The sequence below is a fragment of the Falco cherrug genome, chromosome 18 (genome assembly GCF_023634085.1).
Source record: "Falco cherrug isolate bFalChe1 chromosome 18, bFalChe1.pri, whole genome shotgun sequence".
Classification (NCBI taxonomy): domain Eukaryota; kingdom Metazoa; phylum Chordata; class Aves; order Falconiformes; family Falconidae; genus Falco; species Falco cherrug.
This window is the reverse complement of record NC_073714.1, coordinates 1,336,975-1,357,212: the sequence shown is the minus strand read 5'-3', so window position 1 is coordinate 1,357,212 and position 20,238 is coordinate 1,336,975. Positions and strand designations below refer to the sequence as shown.

General features: G+C 51.5%; 3 protein-coding genes across 4 annotated transcripts; all 3 read left to right on the top strand.

The window, feature by feature from the left end:
- The first annotated feature begins 2,295 nt into the window (after positions 1-2,295).
- On the top strand, positions 2,296-9,425 carry GOLGA7 (golgin A7). Of its 2 annotated transcripts, none has more exons than XM_055696077.1 (5): positions 2,296-2,546; positions 3,855-4,007; positions 4,356-4,457; positions 5,604-5,667; positions 8,088-9,425. In XM_055696077.1, the coding sequence occupies exons 1-4, from the start codon at positions 2,436-2,438 to the stop codon at positions 5,649-5,651; spliced, it is 414 nt and encodes a 137-aa protein (XP_055552052.1). In that variant the 5' UTR covers positions 2,296-2,435; the 3' UTR covers positions 5,652-5,667; positions 8,088-9,425. The 2 variants fall into 2 exon arrangements, with proteins under 2 accessions (XP_055552052.1, XP_055552053.1); XM_055696078.1 differs by having other exon boundaries at positions 2,343-2,546; positions 8,085-9,425.
- A 271-nt stretch (positions 9,426-9,696) lies between these two features.
- GINS4 (GINS complex subunit 4) lies at positions 9,697-17,675 on the top strand. The gene is made up of 8 exons (XM_014279126.3): positions 9,697-9,826; positions 10,050-10,136; positions 10,446-10,559; positions 11,026-11,123; positions 11,439-11,527; positions 11,906-11,996; positions 12,108-12,207; positions 17,639-17,675. The coding sequence occupies exons 1-7, from the start codon at positions 9,716-9,718 to the stop codon at positions 12,202-12,204; spliced, it is 687 nt and encodes a 228-aa protein (XP_014134601.2). The 5' UTR covers positions 9,697-9,715; the 3' UTR covers positions 12,205-12,207; positions 17,639-17,675.
- Positions 15,856-19,125, top strand: LOC114014227 (protein phosphatase 1 regulatory subunit 3C-B-like). Its single transcript, XM_055696076.1, has 2 exons — positions 15,856-17,564; positions 17,639-19,125. The coding sequence occupies exons 1-2, from the start codon at positions 17,551-17,553 to the stop codon at positions 18,540-18,542; spliced, it is 918 nt and encodes a 305-aa protein (XP_055552051.1). The 5' UTR covers positions 15,856-17,550; the 3' UTR covers positions 18,543-19,125.
- The last annotated feature ends 1,113 nt before the right edge of the window (positions 19,126-20,238 follow it).

Below are 20,238 nucleotides of genomic sequence, written 5' to 3'. Positions count from 1 at the left end.
AATGAAACTGAATGTCCCAAAAGCTTTGCTTTCCTTTACTTTTTTTTCACCCAAGTGATGGCTTCCAATAATTGTTTAGTTAAACATGTCACTGACTAGCTAACTTCTGAACCTTGGAACAGTATCCTCTGATCATCCATGATTTCAAAACTTCCAGACAAGAAAAAAAGACTCTCAGGAACGCTGAAGGCAAGACATTAGCTTTATTTGCACAAATCACAGAACTAGGAACAAGGATCACACAGGGTGGTTCAACCAAGGCACATTTCCTAATTCTGGCTGAAGACCTTGCTACCATTGGACCTCAAGATCTCACAGTACTTCTGCCAAGTACTGCATTAATTAACCCAGACATACAACTCACTGATGGCTTTTGCAGAAGGGCTTGCTCCCAATACCTCTGTGTGACCTCAATGAATACTCGCTGAGGACTGTGCTGCAGCCCAGGTTCAGTAACTGTGCTCATAATCAGCGTCTGCTTGGTTTTTTGATCCCATGGGTACAGATTGCCATAGAGACCTCAGAAATCTTCAATTAGCTGTATCATTCTCCAGTTCCCCTGGTTTGTGAATTAGCTGAAAGGGTGCTGTCATTTTTCAGGGGGGTTGTGGAGTCTGCAGCACTTGTTATACTGAACAGAAGCATTTCACCTCCCGAGGAGGTTCACCTTCACCTTATGTTTTTGTCAGTTTAAATTTTTTTTTTTAATAATGTCATGAGATCCAGAGGCCATTTATCTGCAGTATGTGAATTTTCCCACCACCTAAAGAAATTTTAAACTAAACTATCTCTTTGCAAATCTCCCATGTCTGTTGCACACATGCAGGCTGCCGGGCTCCCGAAGGCTCTGGAAGGTACATGGTGCCTTTTCAAGCCCATCACCCCAGCTCTGAAGCTGCTCAGTGATGCAGCACTGTGCACGCCAAGGGCAAAGACCTCGGCAGAGGGGTGCTGCGCCCATCTCGCTGCTCAGCACCTCAGACCCACCGGTCCAACCCTGTCCCACGTAGTCCCCTGGCAGTGGGACAAGGCAGCTTTGTAGAGTGTAACACTAAGGCAGGAGGAGGAGGCAGTGACTCCACAGTGAGCCCCAAAGGACAGGACGGGACAGCCCTCCCAAGCAGAGCTCGGCTCGGAGGCACAGGTGGACCTGGCTGCTCCCGCACAGCTGCACAGCCCCTGCCCCGGGCAGCCAGCAGGACCCTGTCCCTGTCCCTGCCCCGGTGGGGCTGCACGGCGTGGGGCGGGGCTGCGGGCCCCCAAGTCCCACGGCAGCACCAGGCCAGTGCCGGGGAGGCCCAGAGCTCAGAGCCCCGGCCTGAGGCTGCCCGCCTGGCTCGGGCGCGCTGGGCCTTCAGGCCTTCCTGAACCCGAGCGGCCTGCGGCCCCACCCGCGCCCCGCAGCCGCCGACCGCCCGAGGCCGAAAGTTAACGGGCCCGGAAACGATCGCGGGTCCGTACACCAGCAAAACCAGCGTGGAACGCAGCCGGGCGAGCGCCGCGCCGCGCCGCCCCGCTCCCGGAGGAGAGCCGCGCCGGTCACAAGCTGCCGAGTCCCGCGGCGGAAACCGCCCGGCGCCGCGCCCGGCCCCGGCGGAGCGCTGCCATGTCTGCGCGCGGGGCGGGGGGCGGGGCGCGCAGGGCTGCACGCGCGTGCGTCGTCAGGGCTATACCATGTGTTCGAAGGGGGGCGTCACGCGGGCTATACCATGCGGCGTGCAGGTGGGGTAGCTGTGCCTGTGATGGGAGGGACAGTCGCTGTAATAAGTAACTAAGGGTAATTTGCTGATCAGATGGGTTTTGAACAAAAGAAATGATCTTGCTGCAACACATTTGAGAATGTTTTGTCTGGCGAGAAAAGAGTTAACTTACCCATGAGGTTGCGAGATGTACCTTCTCAAGGCCAATGTTAAACCATAATCTCATGTTACTATGACAACCTTTGTCTTCGTCTAGACTTTAGTGTAAAAATAGTTTAGTTTTGTAATATACAGCTTCTTGCTACAGGACTGAGAGCATAACTGTTTGCTTAAACCGGCCTTGAAGCTGAGGATAAAAGGGCTGTGTTACTTGTCGGAATTTGCGAGCCTGGATGGAGCTGCGACTCCCCGGCCGCCCAGCGCTGTTTTTTCTTTCCTGCCTTAATAAACACTCAGTGAACTTATTTCGGACTCTAGTTATTTCAAATCCAACTATAACAGTCGCCACGCAGCCCACGGGACCGGGCGGCGTGCGCACATGCGTAGACCCCCCCGCTCAGCTCTCTCGCGAGCTGCTTTTGCGCACTACGGCGGCGGCGGCCCGACGCGTGCGCCAGAGCGCACTCCTGCCCTTTCCCCGGCCCGGCGTCCTCCTGACGCTTTTGCGACAGCCGTAAGTGAGTGGCGGTGCCCGGTGGAGCGGAGCGGGCGGCGGCCGCGAGTGGCGGCGGCGCGATGAGGCCGCAGCAGGCGCCCGTGTCGGGCAAGGTGTTCATCCAGCGCGACTACAGCGGTGGTACGCGGTGCCAGTTCCAGAGCAAATTCCCGGCCGAGCTGGAGAACAGGGTAAGGTGGGGCGGGCCCGCCCCGAGCCCTCCGGGCAGCCCGGGGCCGCTGGGGCCCGCAGCTCAGGCTGGCCGCGGCGGGAGCGGGGCTTGCGGGCCCGCTCGGCGGTGGGGCAGGGCCCGGCCCCGCGGACGCCCGTGCGCCGTGGGTGTCGCGGCGTGCAGGCGGGGGCCGGCTGGCGCCCGGCGGCGACCACGAGTGACCCGACAGACTCGCGTCCCCTTCGGCGCTGTTGTGAAGCACGCCGTGGGTCTCCCGCACAGCCCTCAGCTCCCTTGTCCCGTCTCTCTGGGGGCAGGAGCCGGGAGGGCTTCTCCCCCGTGTCCCTGTCCTGGGACGGCTCTCCCTCCGGCGCACCCCAGGGATGCTGTGTGAAGATCTCGTCTACTGTCTTTAAGTTTAAGGCAGCTAGTGCTTTCTAATCCTCTCTTCTTATTACAGCCCTATGCATAGTGCCAGAGAGGCATGATTTCAAAGTGTAAGGCACATTCTGCTTTGCACATTGCTTATTTTTTGGCATAATAGCGTTGTTTATTGTCCAAATAGCATTTTTGATCAGTTGCGGTAAGCAGGTACTTTTAATTTGTGGTGAAAAGCCACATGCAAAATAGTTTGAAAATGCTTCTCTTTATTGTTTATGAAATGCTGGCATGTTGTACTTTCTTTAACCTTGCAGAAAGCAGCTCTCTTTTGTAACAGTAATGTAGAATGTGTTGATTATGTCTGTGAGAATAAAGCGTACACTGTTGTGCTGCTGTGCACTAACACTGTCCTCCCTTGTGGAGCCCAGCCAGTTCTGCTGGGCCTGTTCAGTAGCCTCACAAGTACTGTCTCAGGTACTTTCATTTTGTTTAATGCTGTTAGATGTAGTATCTTCCACTAACAGCAAAACAAACACTCCTTACTAGTGCCTTTTCTTTTTCTCGTGGCACTTCTCACTTGTTTGATCAGCACTGTAGCAGCAAGATGTTACTAGTCTACTCCCTAACTGCTCTTTTTAATCCAGCAGATCTCCTTGTGCCTGAACTAAGCTCCACACCCCCACCCCGAATTGAATCGCACATTGGCTTAGTTACTTTACTCTTTAATTGTTTGGTGTTCACATTGTGTTGGAATTCAGATTGGCCTAATCACTTGGCAGATACTCAACGAAGAGCTATAGGTCTGTAACTTGGTGTCCTTCAGACTTTGTCTCTAAACAGTGGCTGCAAAGCATGGAAGTGCAAATAGGCAATAAATGAAGGCAGAAGATATCGGTGAGCTCTGAAACGTGCAGAATGTGACAGCTAAACTTGACTTCTCTTGCAGATTGATAGGCAGCAGTTTGAAGAGACTGTCCGAACACTGAATAACCTCTATGCAGAAGCTGAAAAACTTGGGGGCCAATCTTACCTTGAAGGGTGTCTCGCCTGTCTGACTGCCTATACCATCTTCTTGTGTATGGAAACGCATTATGAAAAGGTGTGCTGCTTTTGTTTACCTTCTTAATTGCAAGGGAGTATATCTCAGAATTCAACCAAAGACTTATTTCTTGGTCAGTTTCCTGTGACTTGCACCATTGTACAAATTCCATATAGACTCTGGATGTTACTGCAGAGTTGTTTCACATATACATCAGACAGACTTGTTATTAGTCAGTTTAAGTAACATAATGATTACTTGTACTTCAGAGGAATTGTGCAAGTTTTGTCTCTAGTTGTGTGCTAGGTTCTCCTAATGTTGCTGTATCTGTAATATTGCTGGGGCTCTGACTCTAATGTGCGGAAGCCTGATGAAGGAACTCTGACCTCTGTGCTCTTCTGTTACCAGGTTCTAAAGAAAATTGCCAAGTTCATTCAAGAACAGAACGAAAAGATCTATGCTCCTCAGGGCCTCCTTCTGACAGACCCCATTGAAAGAGGACTAAGAGTTGTATCCTTCTGTGGTTTCTTAGATTGTTTCCTGCTTTGTCCATCTGTGATGTGTGCTGTCTCTTTATCTCAGTGGCATGCTTGGTTTGTGATATGGCAGAATATGTGATTAGTTTTGTTTCCATTATGTAGTGCTCTCTGGTCAGACCCTTAGTACATTAAGATTTGTCATATCGAAAGACAATCAAAGTGGAATCCATCCTTTCAGACTTCCTGAAAATCCAATGTGTATAAACAGAGTACTTCCAACACTTTAGATGCTTCCTTTATTTCAGTGACCTATAAAAATGCAGTTTGTCAGATTGAAAAAAGTGAAGAACTTGTTAGGATAGAAATCAATGACATGAAAGCAAGAGATCGCCATTTAATTTGCAACCCTCAGCTCAGGTTCTGGCGAAGATTTCGCCATATGACATCACTGTGAGTAGATGCCAGCCTAGAACTTGCTTTTGCTTCTAGCATGGCTTATTTCAACCTTTATTCTTCAATTCTTGAACCACACTGCAGGCATTTATCTAGTCATTACTCATTACTTTAGCGGTTGTAAAGACCTTGAATAGCAAGTCTAGCGATAGAGTGACTAACACACATCGTTTTTTGAGAATATTGAAACCGGAGCAGCTTGAAACACAGAATGCCAATGAAATGTGTGCTAAGGCTAATTTCTTGCAGTTGGGTTATTTGTGTATTTGTCTAAATAGCTTCTAGCTGTCACCAATATGAGAAGAATGCAGTTATTATGTTTTCTGCATTTTTCTGTGCACACACCTCCTGGAAAAAAAATACTCATTTTCAGTTCGATTAGTGACTTAGTAGCTGAACTGTAGAAGTTTTAATGTTTGTCTAATGCATAGCCTTTCCTGAAATTTAACAGAAGGTGGCAAGGCTCACAAACTCTCTATACACAGCATCTTGTGTTATTGTTGGCAGAACAGTCCTGGGCTGGATCGATCACTGATCTGACCTGACAGGGCATCTCTTAGGCGTACTATTTGTTTGCTGTGTAGCTCTGAAACTAGCCTTGAAACAGCAGGTATGAAGCAGAAAGATCAAAGGTTCTAAAATCTTAATGTTTTTCTGCCTTTTTTTTTTGTTATGTTTTCATAATCTTTTTATAGTATGTTTCCCTAATAGCTTTTCTGTGCAGATTGAAATTACCATTTATGAAGACAGAGGTATGACCAGTGGAAGATAAAACTGTGGAGTCTCAGGTACATGTTAACCTTACACTAGCTCATTCTCAACCAGTTTCCTATGCTCAGAGGGGTAGATTCTGTCATACTGAGACAGAATATTTATCCCACCACTATATGTAATCAAAGGCTGTTCACATAAATCCTGTGTGGACTAGCTTTTCTGAATAAGTAGAAATACCAATACTTGGCATTATGCCACTGAATGTTAATACAGATCAAGTGTTACCAAAATTGTTCTCTGTTCTGTTGAGAAAAGGATCTTCTTTTATTCTCGTGAAGCCTTTCTGTCATAAGGTTCTGAGCAGACAAACTTCAGACTAACCCTTAAATCTAGGCTTCAAAATAGGTGACTAATTAAATGCTTATTTTGGATTTCCAGATAGTTTTTTGTACTAGTAGTATGAGAAAAAGAGTCAAGAAAAATCGTTGATGGTACTATACTAGCACCTGCTCTTCCTATACTGCTGTGAAAGATACAGCTTTTCCTTTCAAGTTATTTTCTGTGGTACCTCAGGCCAGGGTCTATATTAAAAGCCTCCATGTTTTGAGCACTTGTGAAATCAAGGTCATAACCACAGCATGTTAAAGATCCCCTTCTATTTTGCCCAGAAGTCAATATTAATAGCCCCTGAATCCTGAACAAATCAACGGGAGTAATTACATTTTACCTTCTTGCTGCTAGTATATAGAAGATTCACTTCTGTTGAATAGTAGCTTTTCTGTTCCAGGAGGGACTGAACAGTGAACTCCTTTGCTGCTCAGAAACATTTTGTAAGATACTGTATAAATACAGAATATCTTACCTGCTGTCCTGAATCTTAGAAGAATATGATATATTCCAAGAGTCAAGCCTTAACACAGCCTGAAAGGAAAATGCAAGTTTACTAGACTTGGTACTGTTACAAAATTGTTTCAGTGCTTTTTGTAACCTGCCACTGCTATGTATCTCTAGGATTTCCCTTTTGGTAGTCTGCTCATGACTGACCCGTGTTTACAGTGCATATAAACCAGGTTAATCTACCACATACTGGAGCAAACCATGACATAAGTTCTGGTAAAGCAATACGGTGAAGATTCTTTGATGCATACCCGTTTCTAAACAACTCTGACTTGTAACTTGGCATCATTTGTAGATGCCAATTGTGTCTCAAAGTATCCTTCTTTATGTGGTTATTAGCACTTGGGAAGATGTTGTGTTGCATGGCACTTGTATTCTGTTGTTGAAACAAGTTAGTGTTTTATCAACTGCATCTGCATATATTTGGCACAAGGCATTGGTCATGACTCATTTCATAGCAGTTACTGCAGAATGTTGTTCTAGGTGATGTGGGTTTTGAGCAATTACTTAAAAGCTATTTCTGCCAGTGTTCAAACAACTGAAATTTCTGAAATGCAGAAGGACTTGTATGATGAAGTTCTGGATAGTTTGATGAATTGCAAATATTTGTTGTCAGTAAACCTGTTTTGAAAGCAGTATGAGTACTCAAGTAAGCCTGCTGGAGTTTTACTTCCTCCTACTCATTTGGAGCCTGCACGCTGTACTGAATGATCTGTTCGTGAATGCAGCCTACATGGGCTCTACAAAATGTGTTTTTCTATCCAGTATAGTGGTAGTGGACACGACAGGCTAGATGGCGTGTTGTAAGACTTTAATGGTCTCTGCAGCATGTAAATTTAGAGGAACTCTGAGATCTACTACTGTATTTGAGACCTTATCCTACCCAATAGATTTAAGTGAAAACACCTCTGTATGACTCTGTCCCTGAGTGTATGCTAGCATACACAAACTTTTAATTGCAGTTTTTCAGCTGGATGCAGTTCCAGTTCTCACCTTGGTATCTTTACTCATGATGCTTTCAATTAAGAGTGGCCAGCAACCTGTAGGTTTAACTGGGAAAAGGTGCTGAAAGGCACTTGGTTTTCATGATACTGTGTGGCAGTTATGAAGTGAAAAGTGTGCTGGGAGTACCTGAAAGAGAGAGGCTAAAATAAAGAATCATGCTACTTGCATGCAGTATAGAACTGCAAAATTACTATCACCAGGTTTCCAAAATACCTGTTGAACTTTCATTAGGCTTTGCTCTTGGAAAGCTCAAATTTTAATGGGATCCCTTGTCTTAAGTACTCGGCAGATCATGGGGATGGCAGTGTAAGTCTAGGTTGTTGGCAATGTGTGCAGAAAAGAGTTTGGAAATATTTACGATGGTTATGCAGAAAGAAGCAAGGAAGTAGAGGTCTTTATTTTCTGTTAGACAAATGAAATCCGGAGTGTTGGCTTCTGTTGCTGTTACGTTCACCACAGCACGTGGTAACCCTACCTGTCCCGCTGTGTACCTCCTAAGATAACAAAATGTGGCTGTGTAAAGGTTGGTGTAGGGTTTTGCTGGTTTCATTTAGTAATAGTTTCTAATAATATGAAACTTCTTTTCTAGCAGATAGCTCAACAGTGGACTTGCTGTATCGAAGTTCCCCTACCTCCTACTACAGAGCATCATTCCTTTCTTTGCTGCCAGATCCACAGTGCCATCTACTACAAGGACTAACTTCCTAAAACTGCTCCACGTGGGGTGACCTGGCTGGTCAGCATCCATTTTGTGGCAAACTTTTAAGCAATTAGATCACTTCTTAGTTTTTTGGGGGTTTTGTTTGGTTTTGGGTGTGGTGATTTGTTTTTTTTTTTGTGGTTTGTTTTGTTTTTCAAAAAAACCCAAAAGTGGTAAAGCTACCATACTCTTCTGAAAGAAAGAGGGCACTTAGCCCAACGGAAGTCTATTTCTAGTTGCGTAAGCACAGTGCTGTTCTTCCCTAGTTCTTAAACCCTTCTGTACATCAGTTGGGCTTTGGAAAACTGCAAGTCAGAGTTGGGAATTTTCCAGAAACGAGGCCTTCCCTCCAGTTCAGTCTTGGAGTGAGGGGATACACAGTGCCTCTGCCTGGCAAGAAGTGACTCAAGGCAATGAGGATTTTATATTTCCTGTGTTGATCCTCATGGAAAACCAGAAGGCAAGGGGTTACTTGTTTCAATGTTTTCATTGTTCCTAGAAGGGGGAGGAATAGCTGGAGTTTAATAGTGGTGTTTTTTCTACTATGTCTGTGCTGTTACTGCATCTGTCAATGCTCACCAGAAGAGGGGGGTCTACTCATTCATAAAACAGTAAGTACAATAAAATGGATGCTGAACCAATAAACGTAACAATTCCTACCCTACTCTGATTAATATGTGAAGTGTAAGACTTTCTTTATGGATTTATTGTATATAATTTATAGGAAAACATTGGTTTGACGGACTTTTAGATGTTGTGTAAGGTGGTTTCTTAATTTTCTCTGCTGGCAACTATTGAACAGTGGAGCTGTGCGTTACTCCGTATCCCCCACACATTGACATTCCTCAGCAATCCCTGCAAAAGTAAAAGTTCCTACCAACCAGACTGGTTTAGCATTTTTCTCTTGTATCCTTTTCCCATATCAAAGCAAGGATGTCCTGGTTTTGGTTCAGAGCGTCAGTGTGCAGTTGCAGAAGGAATTCAAGCATTCAGGGGAGGAGACGGCCTGTGCAGAGCGGTTTGGGCTTCTGGTGGTGCTGTAGGTGCTAATACTGGATCTGAAATTCCAGGCTTACTACTCAGCCACTGATTATTTTGGGTTTTTGAGATTTGTTTAACATTTTAATTGTATAAAACTTGTTTTTTCTAAACTGTAACAGTGTTTGCCTTTCACATCTGTTGCAATATTGGCAGGAGTACTAACGGATTAGTAAATTTTTTCTTAAACGATGTCCGTGTCCTGTTTGGTAGTACCCGGGGGGGAGAGTTTTGCTCCTGCCGCAGCGGGGTTCGGGCTGTGAGCGCTCCTCCGGGGCGTTCCAGGCGCCCCCGCCGTTGCCGCCGGTGGGGCGGGGCGCGCAGGCGGGGCGGGGCGGGGCGCGCAGGCGGGGCGGGGCGGGGCGCGCAGGCGGGGCGGGGCGGGGCGCGCAGGCGGGGCGGGGCGGGGCGCGCAGGCGGGGCGGGGCGGGGCGCGCAGGCGGGGCGGGGCGGGGCGCCGCGGTTGGCGGGAGACCGGCGGAATGGCGGCGGCGGCGGCGGCGGCGGACGGTGGGGCCCCGGGGGCGGACTCGGACGGCTGTAGCGAGGAGCTGGTGCTCACCCCGGCGCAGCTCATCCGTAGCCTGGAGCAGGTAGTGCGGGCTGGGGGGAGCGGCCGGGCCCGGGCCCCTGGGCAGGGGCAGGGCGGGGATGACGGAACGCGGGGCCCGGGGCGCTCTGGGGCCCTTGTGGGGCGGCCGGGGCTGGGCCTCTGGCCTTGCCGGAGGAGGGGTGGCCGAGTTCCTGGCCTCTCTGGGGACTCTGGCATGTGGCAGGTGCGTTCCTTGCTTCTGCTGACATCGTGCATTCTTTCAGGCCTGGCTGAATGAGAAGTTTGCTCCAGAGCTGCTGGAGAGCAAACCTGAGGTCATCGAGTGTGTTGTGGAGCAGCTGGACCATATGGTAGGTTCTGCTGGGCTAAGGTGGTGGTGTAGGCAGGCCCTGGTTGCCTGGCTTGGCAGATGCGTGCTTGGGTCTCTCTGGGGTTACGAGGGTTATCTGCTCCTCTGTCGCTGGGGTACAAGGCTCATCTGAGTACCTTCTTCGAGCTTGTCTTGAGAGGGGACTGGGAGATGCAAGGAAACAGTATGCTTTGTGTCACCAAAAACAGCTGCAGTCTATTTTTGTGGGCTCTATTTACAAAACTTGTCTTCCACTCTGTTTCTTGTTTGGCGTTTCAACCGTTTAATTTCTGTTTACCTTTCTTTGCAGGAGGCAAACTTGAAACGGGCAAAGAGAGGAGACTTGAAGGTCAGCATTCACCGCATGGAGATTGAAAGGATCCGTTATGTGCTCAGCAGCTACTTGCGATGTAGGCTTGTGAAGGTAATGCTTGCTGTGCTGCCCAGGGGATGAAAAAGGGTGACTTCACGAGTGATTTTTACCCATACAAGGCCGCCTGCTTCAGCAAGGCACTTAAATAAAGCACACTCTATCTGTATCCTCTTAAGTGCAACCGGAAGGAATTAATTCCTTAGACGCATTTTTCTGTTGAATGAAGGGAGATCACAGCGTTGCAATGAGTGTTTTCTTACCCCGTCTAAGCCCAGGATGACACAATGAAGTGCTTGCGTGTTCTGCCTGGGTTCTGCCACGTACACATACAGTTGTGTAGCTTGCAGACCCTAGTTGACTATATCACTCATTAAGGCAGGAACAGGTATTTGGGCAGGCCTGCAGCTGCTGTATAAACCTTTACAGCAGTGGACTGGTGCTTGTAAGAGAAGAGCAGAGACTGTAGGCACTAAACTACTGACTAGTTTCAGTCTTTGGGATTTTGTTCCAATATCAGATAGAGAAGTTTTTCCCCCATGTCCTGGAGAAGGAGAAGTCTCGAACCGAAGGGGAGCCTTCCATTCTGTCACCAGAGGAGTTTGCTTTTGCTAAAGAGTGAGTAGGTTTTGGATGCATCTACAACCTATAAAGAGGGAGGGAGAACTTGCCCGTGTATCATGCTGAACAGTTCTTAAGACTGTTAGCCTTAGGTTTGCAGTAAGAATCATGGGTTTTACTGGTAGGTTTCCATGTGGACTGAAATAAAATAACTCCAGTAACTCTGAGCCCATTACCGGGACAAGCCATTAGGCTTGCCTCTGGCCATGCCTGTGGGAGTGGGAGATGTTACTTGCTGGCATTTTGAGTCAATACTCTTCCTGAGAATTTGTATTTGATTAAACCAGTAAATGCTCCAATGGTTTGTTTCAGGTATATGGCAAACACAGAGACTTACCTGAAAAACGTGGCCCTAAAACACATGCCACCCAACCTACAGAAAGTGTCTCTCCTAAAATCAGGTGAGTGCATCCAGACTCTGGGGTGATCTGAAGATTACAGTGGCAGGGGTGTGGGGAAGACTTCGGGGAGCATGAAATGTTAAAAAGCGTAGTCCTCCAGCTAGTGCTTAGTAGCAGCAAAGATGATGTGACGACAGTGTCGTAACACTGCTCTGCCGTGTGGTACATGGCTTGATACTGCTGTCAGAAGATCATGCTGCCCCTGCCGTTGAGCCTTGTCTTAAGTCAAGGCTGTGCACACTACATCTGATCAGAAGCATCTGGCAATTCCTTTACTGGCCCTGAGTTTGCTGTCCCTCGTACCCTTCTGTCAGCTCAGTGTCTTGCAGAAGAGCATAAGTGAATACTGAGCTTGTGCTCTGCATCCTTTGTCTGTAGTTCCGAAGCCCAACCTGGACTCCTTTGTGTTCCTGAGGGTGTTGGAGCGGCAGGAGAACATCCTGGTTGAGCCAGAGACAGATGAGCAGAGGTAGGTGGGCACTTCCCTGTATGGTGTACGTACCTGAGCTAGTCCCACAGAAGAGACATGGGTTACAGCAGAACAACAGAGGCAGCTCAGCATCACTTCTGTCCTTGGCAGAGAGTACGCCATTGACCTGGAGGAGGGCTCACAGCATCTCATCCGATACAGGACCATAGCCCCACTGGTGGCTTCGGGAGCGGTGCAGCTCATCTGAAGGGTGAGTGGTAAGTGTGGGGCCAGGACCGCAGTGACGGTGGGGGCAGCCACCACTGTCATCGGGGACGTTGGGTGGGGCTGTGGGGCCACCTGGGTAAGCAGCATGGCTGGGGAGGGCAGCAGTGGTGTTGAAAGGAGTACCCTTGAAAACATGCAAATAAAGCAGCGGGACACCTTTGCTGATGCAGAGGGGCTCATTGCCCCCACAGCTCATTGAACTCTTTAATTGCTTATGACATGCCTGGAATACAGCCAGACTCCTCTCTGGTGCTGCTGAGCGAGGGCAATCTGTGTCACAGCACTCCCTCCAGCAAGGCTTTGCAGCAACCTTGCATAGTCCCCTTGGAGTCCTGAGGGAGGGACAAGTGTAGCTACTGCCTCTCTAGATCCCAGGCTGGTTTGACAGCAGATGTGGACAGAGCACATCTATACTCAAAGGTGAATACACCTTTTGTAAATAGCAGGGTGCTCTCTTTTTAAACCTGCAGCTTTGTGTTCATTCCTGTTCCAGTTTATCACTGTTCTTTAAATTAGGCTATTGGGTGGAAACTGACTAAATGGTGTGGCAACCAGCTATGTAAACTCTGCCTTCCCCCATCAGCTTTGATCTCATCACAGGATCTACACAACCTGCTGTTGTGCAAGTGGCCAGTTCCTCTGAGGTGAACCGCAACAAGGGTGGGGGGATACTTCTGCACCATCTTTGTCACATGTTCCATCGAGAAAAAAAGTTACACATGATGATATATGGTGGCAGAGCAAATCTTGGTTCTTGCAGAAGGAGCAGGAGGGATTTGGAACACGTTAAGGATGGGAACTGCAGCTCAGAGCAAAGGGAGAGTCATGGGGTCCTGTGTGGAGAACTTAGCCCGAGCTTGTTACCTGCAGTGAGAGGGGAGGGTGAAATGTTTACCAGATTTGTTCCCTTTGTCTTTCTGACGAAGTAACAGCTAGGATATGGCCATGAAGGTAGGGTTCTAATTCAGGGTTTCTACTTCCCTCAGTTTCTCCCTTGAAACATTATGCAGGCCAAACAGCAAGTCTGTCCTTAGTTGGAAAGACCCTGCCTTTGGGGAAGGCAGGCTGCACAAGCTTTGTTCTGTGTATGTAGCCTGTGTTCCAGTGTGGATACAGTTGTGTCAGTACAGCCCCTTCTAATAGGGCCAGAGAGGAGTTATGCTGCTTTTTCCTGGCATTTTGGCCATAACAGCACTATCCTTGTGAAATACCCACCCTTGCCATTACAGGTATCTGAGACTTGCATGCACAGTAGGCCTGGATTTGGAATTGCTACCTGGACCTTATGCTGACAGTGGCATTTCTTGGCCTGGGCCAAGAAGTGAATGCCTCCAGGAGCCATGGGGAGCTGTGTTTTCTCTGATCAGATTTGTGAGTGGTGTAACCACAATCAAAGCTTTGGAAATGTCAGACAGCATGCACAGGTTTGTCACAAACCTCTTAACCAGAGCAACTGGTTCATGCCCAGGGCGTTTGTGCCAGAGCCATGGGGTCTTTATACTGCCCATGTAAAATTTGTGTTTCAACCTGTGCTTCTGCTACGTGCACAGGCTTTGCATAAAGCCAACACCAGAGCAGGTCCTGCGCAGAGGGTTTGAGTGCTGCTGTTTCACCTTTTGAAATTCTGCGTGTGGATCAAGTCCAGCAAGGAGAGTGAGAGGCCTTGCTGCTTTTCCAGCCTTTTCTAACCTGCTTCTTTGGACTGGCTGACTTCAGGGAGATTGCACCACTAATTGCAGCTAATTGCAGGGAGATTGCAGCTAATCCTAAAGCTCAAGACTGCCTTGGTCAGTGAACTCCAGAGTAACCGGAGCCCTTATACAGGGTGGTCTGCATGGTCAGCAGCTGAGCACTGTGGAAGAACTCTGAGGAGTTTTGTAAGCTTGTGGTGCCTTCATGTTGTTCAGAATGATATTGGAGCATGAGGCTGGCAGAGCTTTCCCAGAACAGTCCATAGCTGCAGCATGAGAACAGGAGTCTTGGTTTTACATCACCTTTTATGCTTTGTGTCATTTATGTTGCTTCCTATCAGGCCAGTGCCCTGTATTAGATTTCTGCAGCAGAGCATTCAGCTCCCTGTGCAGGGAGACTTGATCAATAGAACAAATGCAAAGTGACGAATTGGAGGGCGTTTTCTGGAAAGCTTCAGTGTATAGCTGTTGGGATGCCTTATTTAAGACCACTAGCAACCAGTTTCACTAAAATGGAACAGCTGTAATCATGGGCTTAGGAAAACACAGCTTTGCACTATGTGTGATCTGAATGCCCTCCCTCCACAGAGTGAGAGGTTCTGGTACAGCTTCTGATTGCGGTTGTGAGGTACAGACTGTCAAGCTCCCTTCTGCTGAAACAGCTGCTGGGGCAAGGGGGACAGCAATTCCTTTATGCTGGTCACACAGAGGAAAAGTTCCTCCAGCCTTGTTGGCCCCTGTGTGCCTCTTCTAGTTGGAGGAGAAGCCAGTGTCCCATGCTACTTCAGCTTCGTGTCTGTCATGTGCGTTGACAGACAGTGGCTCCTGTTCCTTTGAGACAGTCTTGCCTGCATGGTTGTCTGTGTGAGGAGCAGCCTGGTGCTCCTCTTGACACTCCCCTTCCTCTGCTACGTGGGGGGTGACAGTGCATCTTGTGGGGTGAGTGGCTTTGCATGCCTGGTTTATAGTGCTCCTAATAAATCCATTTAGGTAAAGAAGATTCTTTTAAGTATAGACATTAAGAGGAGGCTGGGTTTAATCCGTAGGAATCATTAGCACATACCTCTGCCCAGCCCCCCAGAAAGGGCTGTGGATTCTGCCCTGCCCATATCTACAGCCCGGGCAGCTTCACAGAGGTGACTGAAGCTCCCAGCCAAAGTCATTGTTAATCTGCTGGTGCAGAAGTGTGCTACGGAAGAGCTGCTTGGAGAATGTCTAGGTGACACGTCTGGAAGACTTTCTCCTTGGCCCTATTAAGTTTGACTGAACAATTGCCCAGACAGCTAGTACTTGCCTCACCACTGTATCTCACGTGGCTGCGGCAATGTGAGCATAAGGGGTGCCTGTCCTCTTCAAGCAGCTGGATCTTAACTGAATCTGATTGTTTCCAGAGTGCCTTCAGTACAGCTCCTCTCTGGAGTCTTGGCAGCTGGTGTGTGGCAATGTCATCACAGGCAGTGCAGGATTTTTGACAATGGCTAGTAGGCTAAAACCAGTCAGGCTCAATGAAATTCAGTTTTGGCATACCTGAAAACGCTGCTGTCTGCTTTTTGTGTCCTTCCATGACTAAATACTGGGACACTTCTGGGACTGGATACTACCTTGCTGCTAACACTGAGCCTCTGTTCTGTCTGTGCTGGGGGAAAGGGAAGTGTCTGCAACTTTGTCAAGAAGATGAGGCTTTTGTGAAAGTGATGTCCTCTGAAAGTCCTGATTAGGAAAAGTAATCCAAAGGTGGTTCTATTTCTTTTTTCCTGGATATCTACAGGAAATTGATCTCAAATATATAACATGATTCAGGGAGGGTAGTCACAATACTACCACACACCTACCTAGTATACTACCTAGTCACAATACTACCTAGTCACAATAACTACCACACAAACTTTCTTACACGATGGGGAAACAACTGGTATACTACCTAGTCACAATACTACCTAGTCACAATAACTACCACACAAACTTTCTTACACGATGGGGAAACAACTGGAAATCGTGGAGTAAAGTTTCAAGTAGTCAAAAGGTTCAAAAGCAGACAACTTGCAAGACCATGAGCCCTTGGTTCAGAGATAAGGGGGACAGTTTGTTGTCATGACCTCGTGGGATCTTGCTTGGGTTTGTAATCTGAGCAGTTGCAGCTGCAGTTAAACCTTGTAGGGGTGAGTATGCTACAGCTGATCCTCCAGCTGACCTCTGCAGAGGGATGTGGTGCTGGCCTTGGAAATGGGGAGCATTGCTTCTGGCGCGGTTACCAGCCACGGCTTCAGCCCAAGGCTTGTGGCACAGTGAGTCAGCTGTGTGCTGGTGGCAGGAGGCCTGGCGTTGGCCTGGCAGATGGATCTGCTTTGGTGCTGGGGGCTGGTATTTGGTAGTCCTGGCCATGAGCAGATGTCTCTAGCTGCTGTGGGCCCAGCCAGACGAGCACATCTGGCTCCTGGTCACCCACAAAGATGGTGATGGCTGCCCTGCTGCTCCTCAGGCAGGAGCGTCTGGCCAGCAGTGACACAAGTGCCATGCGTCCTTCTAGGGGGATGGTGCCATCTTGAGTCTCTCACTTCTTTTTCTGATGTTTTTGCTGACTGAAGCCAGAGCTGAACTGCAGATTTTTTCCAGCCAGGCACTGGGTTCAAGCTTGCTTCTGGTGGTTGTGAGAGGTGTCTTGTGTTGTGCTGGAGACATTCAGATGTGGTAGTGATGGAGAGCCATATATAAATACAGATAGGTGGGTTGTGTCATGAGCTGATGGAAATCTGTGCTGTCAGCAGGAGCAATCAGGGCTGCTTAACATAAATGGCTAGACAGCTCTGGAGAGATTAGCCGGTAGTACAGGGCAGGGGTGATCTGATTTATGTGGCGGACTTTTCTGTCAAGGAGTCACATGCAAGCTAAACAGAGAAGGTGATTTTGATTATAGATGTCAGGGACACCACAGTGGCTCTTGCCTGCTCAGGCATGAGTGAATTTCTTTTTCAGGGCAAAGGATCTGGGGTAAGAAACTTGAGTTAGATTTGCTTTTGGTAGAGAGTGAGCCTGGAGCCTGGGGCATTATTTATGCTCAGACACCCTGGAAGTAGCTGTCTTCAGACAAGCGCCTGCAAAGGGATGTAAAACAACGGTTCAAACCTCCCACCACTGAAGACGGTGTGAGAGGAACACGCTCCTCTTCTTCCTGTAGCTTCCTCTGGGTGTTGGCAGTCCAGAACACGTTTGCCTTTGAAAAGCAAGTTTTTGTGGCGTTAGGAGCTTTCTCAGTGCTGCGCCTCCTGTTAGGCCGCTCTGTGGCTGCGTTCGGCAGCGCAAGCGGGGCTCTGCCCCGTCCCGGAGGGTGAGAAGGCCGCAGCCCGGAGCGCTACCCGGCACAGGGGCGGTGGCCTTCGGCACCCGGGCCGGCCGGCTCTCCGTGCCCCGCTCCCTCGGGGGCCGCGCCGCCCGGGGGGCCCTGCGGCACGGCGGGGGGGCGCGGGCTCAGCCCGCCGGGGCGGGGCAGCGCCGGGCCCCTATTGGCCGCTGGGGGGCGTGTCCCCGGCGCTGATTGGCTGCCGCCGCGGCCGCGGGGTGTCCCGGCCGCCGGCGCGCCCACGGCTCCATTGACTGCGCGGAGCCGCCGGCAGCGGGACCGGACCGGGCGGGAGGCGATGAGCTGCGGCGAGTGAGCGCGGGGCGGGCGGGGGTGGGGGGAGCCGCAGCCGGGAACACGCCGCCTGACCCCCTCTTCGCCTCTAGGCTTTTCCAGGTGTATAGCGCGCGGGCCGTCGCGCCCCCAGCCATGCCCGTGGACCTGGCCATGCGGCTCTGCGGGAGCCACTCGCCCCCCATCCGCAAGCTGCTGAACTCCTACGAGGAGCTACGGGGCAACCGTGGGCGCAAACCCCTCCGGTCCTGTCTCAACCAGAAACTGAGTGCAGAGCCCGAGCGGCGAGACAGCACCAAGAGCTCAAAGGGCCAGAAGAAGAAGAGAGTCGTGTTTGCTGACATGAAAGGGCTCTCACTGACGGCTGTCCGCTTCTTCTCAAAGATCGAGGAGGACCTCTGTGACTTACAGCATGCCCTGTCTGACCTTGCCTGCTTCCGACCTAGGCTGCAGGACTTGTGCCCAGAAGTGTGCAGGTATGTGCTGGACTTCCCTCAGCCCTCTGTGGACTACACGACTTTCCGCAGCCGCCTACACAGCAACCTTGTCTGCCTGGAGAACTGCCTGATCCAGGACCGTGCCCTGTCAGGGACAGTGAAGGTCAGAAACATCGAGTATGAGAAGAAGGTGATGGTCCGCATCAGCTTTGATGGCTGGAAGAGCTTCCGGGACATCTCCTGCCGGTACATGCATAGCACATATGGCTCAGCTGACACAGACATCTTCTCTTTTGAGCTTGCCCTGCCCAAGCCATCCATTTCCTGCAGGGCCACAGAGTTCTGCATCTCTTTCCAGTGTGGGCAGAACACCCACTGGGACAACAACCATGGGAGGAATTACAGGATCTGCCACACAGGCATGATTTGCTCTCCCTCCCATGCCGTGAAGAGTTCCAGCAGGGCCTGGGAGCATCTTGGCACTTCTCGGGCTGCCGCCCTGGTCCTTTCTCACTTGCAGACCTGGCGGCGCTCAGAGACCCAGGCTCCTTATTGGTAGGAAATCAGCATGGGGAGAGGTGTAGGTCCCTTCTGTGTTCTCATTATGGTGCAAGGGTCTTTGGGGAGGGGTCAGCTGCAGAAGATGCTGCTCACAGGTGTTCTTATTAGCTCCTCCATGTGTCTGGCTTGTTGCCATACAAGCAGCTGCTGGCCTCTGTGGAAGCTTCTTCACTGCTGGCTCCTGCCGTTGAGGCTAGAAGCTGCTGCTGGGTGTAAGTCCTGCCCCTCAGTTCTCAAGGCGATGCTGCTGTGAGAGTAGGGGGGTGACAAAGGGATGGCTGAGGCCTGCGGACCCCATCTCTGCTTTGGGCGAGAGCCAGCCCTGTGAGCCACGGGGGTCCTGGTGCTGCCCAAGTGCCTTGTGTGGAGTGGCTGGGGTGGGGTGTGCACCCCCCAGGGCCTGGGGTCTCGGCAGACCTCCCAGCTTGCAGCCGCCCTGCCAGCCTGCCGCCGTGGGCACTCCCCGAGCCACGGTCCCCAGGAGGGCTCGCCGCGGGGGCAGCCGTGCGGTCACTGGGCGGGGCGGGGGGCGGCGGGGTCGCGTCCGGTCGCTGGTGCTGTAACGGGGAGTTAATAAAGTGACGGCGCTTCGCGAATGCTGCCTCTGCCTGAGGGGCGGGGGGGGGCGGGCGCCCTCTGTCGGCGGCGGGCGGGACGGCGCGCTCCTGCGGGCGCGGCCCCGCGGGCGGCGCGCTGACGTCAACTCACGCAGCGCGGGGCAGGGGCGCGCACGGCACGTGGCGGGGGCGGAGCCGGGGCCCGGCGGCGGCGGCGGCGGCGGCAGGTGAGTGCGTGACCCGTGCGGCGCGGTTCGGCGGCTCAGCCCCGGCTTCCCCGCGCGGGCCTGGGGCCGCCGCGCCCGGCGGGTCTGCGCGCCCGGGCGGGGCGAGGCCGCGGACCGTTAACCGGTGTCCGCCTCGGCGAGCGCGGCCTCCCCGCCATGGTGCGGGCCGCGCCGCAGCGCCCCCCCCGGCGCCCAGTGCCGCCCGACCTGGCCCGGGGCGGGGGAGCGGGGCTGGCCGGGGCCGTGGGCTGCCGGCGGGAGCTCGCCCCACGCGGCGCTCGTCGCCCGACGCGCACACGCCGAGGCCGAAGGCCGCCGTGCTGAGCCTCGGCCCCGCCGCGGTTCGCTGCGCCCGCGGGGCGCGGCCCCGGGGGAGCCGTTACGCGTGTCCGTGGGCCGAGTGGAAGCGATCGGCCTGCGGCCGCCAGTGCGGAGCCCGGCGCTGCAGCCCGGAGCAGTCGGTACGGGATGCGGCCGCCGTGCCCCTAGGCCTCGCCGCGGGCCGGCGGGTGCCGCTGCCACCCCGGGGCGGTGCGGCCCGAGCGGCGACCTGCCAGCCCGGGGGCGCCGGCGGCGCCGTCCTGCCCAGCGGCCCAGCGGCTGTGGCCCGAGGGCTGCCCGGTGCGTGACCTGCCCCAGCGGGGTGACACCGGGCAGGAACGTGATAGCCGAGCCCTGTGCCGGCTCGGGGGGCTCCTCTGACCAGTTTGCCAGCACCAGTCCCGGTCTGCCCCGATGGGTGACAGCTGTGGTGTGGTGGGCAGTTACACACGTGGCTGCAGAGGTGCCTCTCCCAGGACACGGTGTGTGTGTTCCTTGGAGCGCCAGCAACATTCTTGGCTCCACTGGTGTGGCAGTGCTATGCCAGCAGCTGGAAGACACTGTACGGGGGGAGCGAGAGGATCTTCCA